The 9,121-nt window shown below is 49.1% G+C and overlaps 2 protein-coding genes across 2 annotated transcripts in view; one reads left to right on the top strand and one right to left on the bottom strand.

Moving 5' to 3' along the window:
• The first annotated feature begins 217 nt into the window (after positions 1-217).
• On the top strand, positions 218-4,165 carry TUBB2A (tubulin beta 2A class IIa). The gene is made up of 4 exons (XM_047102363.1): positions 218-360; positions 1,648-1,756; positions 2,112-2,222; positions 2,909-4,165. Exons 1-4 carry the CDS (start codon positions 304-306, stop codon positions 3,967-3,969), a joined length of 1,338 nt encoding a protein of 445 aa, XP_046958319.1. The 5' UTR covers positions 218-303; the 3' UTR covers positions 3,970-4,165.
• A 903-nt stretch (positions 4,166-5,068) lies between these two features.
• BPHL (biphenyl hydrolase like) overlaps positions 5,069-9,121 on the bottom strand; it is a 31,800-nt gene continuing 27,747 nt past the window's right edge. The window contains exon 7 of the mRNA XM_047102909.1: positions 5,069-5,375. Within this exon, the coding sequence (XP_046958865.1) occupies positions 5,288-5,375 (88 nt within the window). The 3' untranslated portion in view covers positions 5,069-5,287. The remainder of the gene's footprint in view (positions 5,376-9,121) is intronic.

Below are 9,121 nucleotides of genomic sequence, written 5' to 3'. Positions count from 1 at the left end.
GACACCGCCCTTGGCCGCCGGACGAAGGTGCCGGGCGCCCTCCCTGCAGTCAGCAGTCAGGCCGGAGCGCCCCCGCACCTCGCACCGCGCCCCAGCTCCCCCTCGCGGTGCCGCAGTCCCTTCGGCACCGCCCCCAGCCCCGCCCTCCATTACGTCATCGCAGGCCAGACCGGGGAGGGGACCAGTCCCCCCATATAAAAGGCTGGGCTGGGGGGCGGCGACTGGTCTCTGCTGCGGAGTCCGCCGGTCGTGCCGTGCACAGCTCCGAGGGCCAGCGCCTCCACCCTCTCCGCAGCCGGCACCATGCGCGAGATCGTGCACATCCAGGCGGGCCAGTGCGGCAACCAGATCGGCGCCAAGGTGGGCGCACCGCCCGGCAGGGGCTGGGCAGGGGGCGGCAGGCCCCGAGGGTGCGGACCCGGGTCAGGGGCGGCGGGACCCCAGGGTGCAGGGAAGGGGCCGGGGGGAGGCGGCGGTAGCCCGCCGGCCCGGTGGCGCATTCTCGGCGCGGCCGCCGGGTGGGGCCCAGGAAGCCACACAACCTGCCACGATGCGCGCGGCGACGCAGTTGTGTGTGTCTTTAATCAAGGCCTTTTGAAATTTCCTCGGACACGGCCCTTCTGCCAGAAGTAGTCGACATTACCCTGGATGTATTACTCTCTGAAATTTGGGTAGGGGCAGAGGTCTTATTAATCCAGTGGCCTCATGTGGAATTCAATTTGTTAATTTTCCTTTATAATTTGAATGAAAAAAATGCAATGTCATTGGGGTGACAAGCTAGAGAGACTTCTTGTCGGGTTACAAAGACGAGGATGTTAGATAATTTCCCTAATATGAGCACCATCTGGACGTGATGATACATAATGTCAGAGTCTGACTTCCTGTCTGGAAGGCGGCAGGTGACCGTCCTGGGGCTGGGACTTCCCACCGCAGTGGGCGAGGCAGGAGCCAGCGTGGTGCAAGGGTGTGGGCGGGCGCCTGGACAAGGACGTGGTCTCTTTCAGAACCGCCATATTGCCCACCCCAACCTCCCCGCCCCCTTTCCTGCTGCAAATTCACAATGGAGCCTGTGCCCTCAGCGTGCCCTGCTCTGGCCACTGTCCCCAATCGGGCTCCCAGATTCCTCCTGCCTGCCCTTCCCCAACCATCCCCTGCTGGGGGCAGGGGCGACAGGCCACAGGATGTCAGTGGTAGAAAACTGTGCTGCCTGGAGGGCTGGGTGGGGTTTGCGCCAGGAGACATTGATCCCTGGAGGCAGTCTCTCAGGGCGGGGTCCAAGTGGTCCTTGGTCCTGGCTGGCAGGACCCGTCCATCAGCTGGGATGCTGTGACATTCAGCCCTGCCTGGGGGTGATGGCCTCCCCAGCATCCACAGCTTTCCCTAGAAGGGGATCTGCTGGGCTCACCCTCCTGGTTCAGTGCCCTTCCCGGCTTTGCAGTCTGTCGCCATAATATGGCCGATGCTCTGCAGATTTCCAAGCCCCTCTGCAGCAGCTGCTGGAGGAACAGGGGCTTGTGCCTATAGGACTCCTCCACTGTCTGACCACAATGGCCACTGTTCCAAGGACATGACAGGGAGAAAAGGGCCATCCTTCTTGATATTTAGGATGCTAGGCCATCATGTGGTGTTTTTTTTTTTTCTCCCCAGTTTTGGGAGGTCATCAGTGATGAGCATGGGATCGACCCCACTGGCAGTTACCATGGAGACAGTGACTTGCAGCTGGAGAGAATCAATGTGTACTACAACGAAGCTGCTGGTGATTATTTCGGTGTTTTTTGTTTGGTTTTGTTTTTTTGCCCAGTCAACCTTGCTTTGCATACCGTGGCAGACGGAATGTGCTAGGAACATACAAATGCCAAAGACATGCTTCTTGCATTCATTTTAAATGTCAGCTGGCAAAAATACACTTTATAGTTCCTTACGACTCCTGCATGTTTGCCATGACTAAGCATGCCATCATCTCTTTTAAAGCAGAAAAGCACCTCTGCTCACTTTTGCCTCAGATGCTAGAATTTTCTCTAATGATTCTGCCGTGAAAGGCACATAGAGCACAGTCTTGCCTGTGATTCCCTTGCCCACTGCAGGTCTAAGTCTGGCTCTGTTCCCCACAGGTAACAAATACGTACCTCGGGCCATCCTGGTGGATCTGGAGCCAGGCACCATGGACTCGGTCAGGTCTGGACCATTCGGCCAGATCTTCAGGCCAGACAACTTCGTGTTCGGTATGTAGGCCTGATCCATGGCAAATGGCTCAGTGAGTCTCCTTTCTCAACACTGGGGAAATCATCGTTCTTGGTGCTGAATGCTAAGGTGGAGATTGTGTGTCCATGGACAGCCTTGGGTCCTGGCCACTTCTCTGGCCCCTCTCTGGGCAGCTCAAAGAGCTGTCAGCCTGCAGAGGGCTTCTATGGTGCTCCTACTACAGAGCAGCCCGTGGCAGTAAAGAATACTGAGCAGTGATGAACCTTCCAACAGGAAGGTTAACAGTCTGCCGGTGACGTCAGAGGGCCCGAGACAGCAGGTAACCACTTCAGGAAGCCAAAGGCCAAAGGCACAGGTTGTGACCAGAAGTGGAGACAGCAGCTTGGAGCCCATCTTCTTTTTGGATCATATTGTACCCTTGCCCTTGCCTGTTTATTAAACCTATTCACAGAAGCTTCCTGTTCCTAATTTTAAAACCAGTTGGGTTTTGTTAAACCGTCTTCTTGATCAGTTAATAACTCCATATGAATAAACTTGCTTATGATCTCCAGTGTTTTTGAAGATCATGGATGTATAGAAAATTTTCTGTAAGAAAGCATATCTAAAAGAGAAGAATCTGCAATTCCAAGATTAGTCTATAGTCAAAATGAAAGAATTCAGATTTCCTTATGTTTTAGTGTCTAATATTCTCCTTTCCCTCTGGCAGGCCAGAGCGGTGCTGGAAACAACTGGGCAAAGGGCCACTACACAGAGGGAGCCGAGCTGGTCGACTCGGTCCTGGACGTGGTGAGGAAGGAATCAGAAAGCTGTGACTGTCTGCAGGGCTTCCAGCTGACCCACTCACTGGGGGGCGGCACAGGGTCCGGGATGGGCACCCTGCTCATCAGCAAGATCCGGGAGGAGTACCCCGACCGCATCATGAACACCTTCAGCGTCATGCCCTCGCCCAAGGTGTCAGACACGGTGGTCGAGCCCTACAACGCCACCCTGTCGGTGCACCAGCTGGTGGAAAACACAGATGAAACCTACTCCATTGACAACGAGGCGCTGTACGACATCTGCTTCCGTACCCTGAAACTGACCACCCCCACGTACGGCGACCTCAACCACCTGGTGTCGGCCACCATGAGCGGGGTGACCACCTGCCTGCGCTTCCCGGGCCAGCTGAACGCCGACCTGCGCAAGCTGGCCGTGAACATGGTGCCCTTCCCGCGCCTGCACTTCTTCATGCCCGGCTTCGCGCCGCTCACCAGCCGGGGCAGCCAGCAGTACCGCGCGCTCACGGTGCCCGAGCTGACCCAGCAGATGTTCGACTCCAAGAACATGATGGCCGCGTGCGACCCGCGCCACGGCCGCTACCTGACCGTGGCTGCCATCTTCCGCGGCCGCATGTCCATGAAGGAGGTGGACGAGCAGATGCTCAACGTGCAGAACAAGAACAGCAGCTACTTCGTCGAGTGGATCCCCAACAACGTGAAGACGGCCGTGTGCGACATCCCGCCGCGCGGCCTCAAGATGTCGGCCACCTTCATCGGCAACAGCACGGCCATCCAGGAGCTGTTCAAGCGCATCTCGGAGCAGTTCACGGCCATGTTCCGGCGCAAGGCCTTCCTGCACTGGTACACGGGCGAGGGCATGGATGAGATGGAGTTCACCGAGGCCGAGAGCAACATGAACGACCTGGTGTCCGAGTACCAGCAGTACCAGGACGCCACGGCCGACGAGCAGGGCGAGTTCGAGGAGGAGGAGGGCGAGGACGAGGCTTAAGGACTTCTCAAATACATCGTGCATCTTTAGTGAACTTCTGTTGTCCTCAATCAAGCATGGTCTTTCTATTTGTATACTATGGTGCTCAGTTTTGCCTCTGTCAGAAATTCACACTGTTGATGTAATAATGTGGAACTCCTAAAAATTACAGTATTGTCTAAGATATCTATACTAATAAAAAAGCATGTGTCTAAAACTTTGTGGTGGTCTCTTTTTTCCTTTCAGGTAATTTTTATTCCACTAAATGCTTTTTTTTGGTTTTTAACTCACTACATCTTATCTTTTTTTTTTCTTTTTTAATACTTATTTGAGAGAGAGTGTGCGCACAGGTGGTGGAGGGGCAGAGGGAGAGGGAGAGAGGATTGCAAGCAGGCTCTGCACTGTTAGTGCAGAGCTGGATACCAGGCTCAACATCCAGAACAGTGAGCTCATGATTGAGCCACCAGGTGCCCTTCCAGTAGATGCTTCTGGGTTTAGTCATCTTAACAAAATTGGATTTTTGTTAAGTATTTTTAAGTTAATGGCTTCTCTGCTCTTTTAATAAAGACAGATATAAAGACATATTTTTCATTTTCACTGACCCCAAGTATTAAAGTAAATGAATCCAGTAAACGTCCAGCAGTGAATCGAGATTCAAGGACAAAGCAAACCTTCCTACCTTACTTGCTGTAGTTCCAGCAACCCTTGTGAAAATGTAGTATGGAGGGTCGTGTTTCTCTACTTTGAACAATGTGACAAACACAAGTAAAAAGACCAGTGAAAACTTGTACCTCTCAGATAAAAAGTAAAGCATAAATTCAAGATTCAATGTACCCTGAAATAACAGTGATAAATACTCCAAATGCTTCACCTAAGATACGAGAGAAAGTAAATCACAACCAGAATTTATTTTAACTAACGGTAGAATTCACAACTTAATGTTTAAAAAATCAGATCTAATTTTCGTAGCTTTTATAGCTACAAGACTTTAAGTTTGTTTGTGTTTATTCATTTATTTAGAGGGAGTATGAGGGGAGGAGGGGCAGAGAGAAAGTATCCCAAGCAGGCTCTGAGCTGTCAGCACAGAGCAGGATGCAGGGCTCGAACTCATGAACCACAAGATCGTGACCTGAGCTGAAATCCAGAAGCAGACACTTAATCCACTGAGCCACCCAGATGCCCCTAGAAGACGTTTTAATAGGTCATTATTTGTGTATGTCTGAGAGTACTTTGCAGGGAGTAGAAAGCATGGAGGTGAGGTGTGACGGGTGTGTTTCACAGGTGGCAACAGGCTGAAACCCCACACTAAGGAATGCCCAGCTCCCAGCAGTGGGCATTTTTATTGTAAGAAGTCTTCTGCTAACTTATTGAATTCATTTGCAAAACGTAGATGCAGGTTGTGTTTGCCTTCTGGCATCAAATGCAACCTAAAAAAAAAAAAAAAAAAAAAAAAAGCACTTATGATTAATGGCACACAATTTAATCAAATTCTTACCCTTTCTAACATTTCATGAAAATCTGAAGTGGAAAACCGCCCCTTCTTTTCGTGACTACTATTGGGGAGAAAACATAAGATACGTAATACAAACTTTCCCCGAATATAGACTTAAGGGTGAAAGCTTCTTGGGCGTTGACTTAACAGAGCACACACATGGCAACTGGAATTTGGAACTGTATCCTGTAACAAAGAGTTTGACTTTAAATCTGATGAGAGTGGGGGATGTGATTTGGTCGTTACCTAGGGAGAAAAAAAAATCCATTTTAATAAGGTTGACTTTAAGAGAGAAGGTTGAGGAGATGATAAAAATACGAAATGTCCAGACTCCACTGGATTGGAACAGGTGAGCTTCTTGGGGTTTCCTACAGTGAAAGCCCAAATCAGAAATCACAGCCCCCACCAGCCTGTTGTTTAAGGCTCAAAATCACCCAGTCATTTTTGGAAGATTGACTAAGTCTGGATACAAGCCACCAGACAAAGGGCAAGTTAAGTGTTCCTTAGGATTGTGAGGGCAGCTGGAGGCGGCATCAGCAACGCTTTGTTCTGCAGCTGTCACAACATGTCTTGTGGCAAACCTCACTGTGCTCATGAGACTTCTTTCAATAAGCTTTTGGTCAAATGTGGCTGGTTGCAATTTCTTTAATAAAAGCAGTCTTCTCTGAGTTCTGCACTTATTGGCTATAAAAGCGCAGAAATAATAAAAGTTTTAAACAAAGCTTTTAGGATATAAGCAAAAGTTCAAGCTATTTTATATACAGTAACAATAGGGACATTAAAAGGGTCATACTGGGGCAAAATGCCAGTTACTACTTTGCCTAATTCTCTGACCTTTCAGCAACTGGGGTTTGAGAGCTCTAAGAACTTCAGTGAGCACTAAGGAGGATTTGCAGGGAAAAGGAGCTGGGGAATAGAGCTGTCCTTGGACAATGTTGGGCCCCCTGCAACTCCACCACACTGGGTGTGAGGTAGGTGTATGTAGATACACATGATAATCTACTCGAAAAAGGATATATTGTTGGCATTTTTCTGAGGCCATGGGGAAAGCTAATAATGCTATTAATAGCCAGAACACTCCAAATTCAATTTTAATGTGGTTCAGGAAATAAAGGATAAGCTGCACCAACCCCAAAGACAGGACCCCAGTTGTGCTACACATGGAACAAGGGCTTGCAGGGATGCTCAGGGTCTCCATTTTTAGAAGGCAGAAAATAACAAACTGCAAGGATATTGAAAGGTCATAGAAGGACATGTCTATGCTAAACTGAATGTATACTAACTGAACTCTGAAGCAGAGGGACCCCGACCTGCCAAAGCTGGACATTTTCCTTCGTGGGTAGTCAAGCTGGTTATCACATGCTCTGCCCTGTTGCTACAATTTTCTCAGGATTCCCAAGGAAGGAGAGACACCTACTGTGAATCTCTTCTGTTTTTTAGCCTGTGCTCCTGCACTATTCATTGGTAATCTCTATAGGTCTCAGGTAAAGAAAAACTAGGTCCCCTTCATTAAAAATAGTGGAGGCCTGTTTTGAGGCATCTACATTCAGAACCGCACTGGACTGTGGATAGGTGGGTGGATGGATGGGGTTATGAAGAAAATTGCTCTTCTCCTTGATACATTTTGGAGGTCATTTCAAGGTCCTTAGTATATCCTTGGCCTTTAGGTCTGACACAGGATTCACTACACTTAACACTTACCAAGTGTACCTCTTTGGGAACAGTCACCTGGACAGGCATAAATATGTAGATGTCAAGGCAATGTAGCAGTGTACTGCTGAGGGAGCTTCTCACCCAAATAACAAAAGGAACTAATCCCATGCTCTGTGTTTTCAAACAACCACATTTTCCAGGAAAACCAGTAGCAAGTCCCCCACAATCAAACACATGGCTCAGCTGGAAATGAAGGGGCCTCCTGCTTGCTGGGGCCGGCTCCTGCCTGCATTTGGCTCCTTTAGAAAAAGAGATGTGACTCTAGATCTTCTCAGCATCAGAAATGTGTCTAATCCCACAGTGTAAATTCAGTGGTGGTTTTACCTCTGCTTGAGAACACTCTTTCCAGGATGCTCTTCACAGATGAAGTGACAAAGGAGAAACACGCTGGCCCCACTATATTACCTCTCCTTCCTCAGTCTAACCTTCTACAGCTTTCAAGTTAAGCTCGGAGAGCTACAGACAGGAACAGGCAATAAGTAATGCGCTATAGTTTTTTCCTTCACTTTGGATATGATAAACCTCTACATTATATATGAACCCATAAAGTTGTTAGTTAAGTCTGAGCATTTCTGTTTTAACCAAAAACCAAAGTAGTCGTTGTTTGTACCTGGAGCTCTTCCCCTATGAAAACTGGAGAGCAATGTGACTCACAGGGAGGCCTTCTCTCTTTCAGGCATTCCTCCCCAGGCCATCCAAACCTGGCTGCCAACAACATCCCCTTTCAATTCTTTATTCTCTGCTTGCTATCTATCGATCTATCTATCCATCTATTTATTATGTTCTTTATTTTGAGAGAGACAGCATGAGCACGGGGGGGGGGGGGACACAGGGAGAGAAGAACAAAGGATCTGAAGCAGGCTCTGTGCTGACAGCAGTGAACCTGATGCAGGTCTCCAACTCACAAACTATGAGATCATGACCTGAGCCGAAGTCGGAGGCTCAACCGACTGAGCCACCCAGGCGCCCTCTCTGTTCCTTTTATTTATTTTTTTTATTTTTTTTTTTTAATTTTTTTTTTCAACGTTTATTTATTTTTGGGACAGAGAGAGACAGAGCATGAACGGGCGAGGGGCAGAGAGAGAGGGAGACACAGAATCGGAAACAGGCTCCAGGCTCTGAGCCATGAGCCCAGAGCCTGACGCGGGGCTCGAACTCACGGACCGCGAGATCGTGACCTGGCTGAAGTCGGACGCTTAACCGACTGCGCCACCCAGGCGCCCCTCTCTGTTCCTTTTAGAGAGCCCATCTAAGAAAAGGGTGATAATGGATGGGCCATAATTCCCTTCAAGCCGGTAAAGCAGGGGTGTAGAGCATGGCCTCCCAGCCTGCTCCTCTCAGCCGGAGGGCGGCCAGGCCCAAGTAGATGTTTGGGAAAGGCGCAAGTAGAGGTCTTGCTGAGAAGTTTCTTCTCTCAAATGCAACCTTGTTTCTTCTCTCAAATGCAACCTTGTCTCAAGCATTAGAAAGAAACAAAACTTCCTCAGAGGCTGTTTTTCTAGTAATGCCACAGCTAGGAACAGACCCCTCTGGGCTATCGGGGTCTACCAGATGGATGCTTGTAACTCGTGTGTGGAGACACAAGCCTTGCCAAACCTGGGGGATTACAAGGGCCAAGTAGGGGCCTTCTGACTGGACTGAGAGCTTTCTTTGGGTCACAGCTGCATGTTATTGGAGGTGATACCACAGGGTTAAAGGCATGGGCAGTATGGGGTCAGGACATGTCCAGTCTAATCAACATGGGATCTATACTAGCAAGTTACTTCATCTCCTGAAACCACAATTCCTCATCTGGAAAAGGGGGATGAGTAACAGCATCTACCCCCATAGGATTATTCTGATGACAAAATGCATATGAGGCTCATAGTATGGGATCTCTGGGCACACAGTGACCAATAAATGTTTGCTATTATTTTCTTATTCTTATTGAATTGTACTTTACAATGTGCAAAAGTCCTTACAAAGGTT

The sequence above is a fragment of the Lynx rufus genome, unplaced genomic scaffold (assembly GCF_022079265.1).
Source record: "Lynx rufus isolate CCGP_SWC_20201006 ecotype Redwood Valley unplaced genomic scaffold, mLynRuf1.p SCAF_6, whole genome shotgun sequence".
Classification (NCBI taxonomy): domain Eukaryota; kingdom Metazoa; phylum Chordata; class Mammalia; order Carnivora; family Felidae; genus Lynx; species Lynx rufus.
The sequence above is the reverse complement of the archived record's forward strand: the minus strand, read 5'-3'. Positions and strand labels throughout refer to the sequence as shown.

Excerpts from the sequence above, each read along its gene's own strand:
- TUBB2A (XM_047102363.1), top strand. The coding sequence starts at position 304 with ATGCGCGAGATCGTGCACATCCAGGCGGGCCAGTGCGGCAACCAGATC. Across the intron at positions 1,757-2,111 it reads GTACTACAACGAAGCTGCTG|GTAACAAATACGTACCTCGG; the intron begins GTGATTATTTCG and ends TGTTCCCCACAG. Across the intron at positions 2,223-2,908 it reads GCCAGACAACTTCGTGTTCG|GCCAGAGCGGTGCTGGAAAC; the intron begins GTATGTAGGCCT and ends TCCCTCTGGCAG.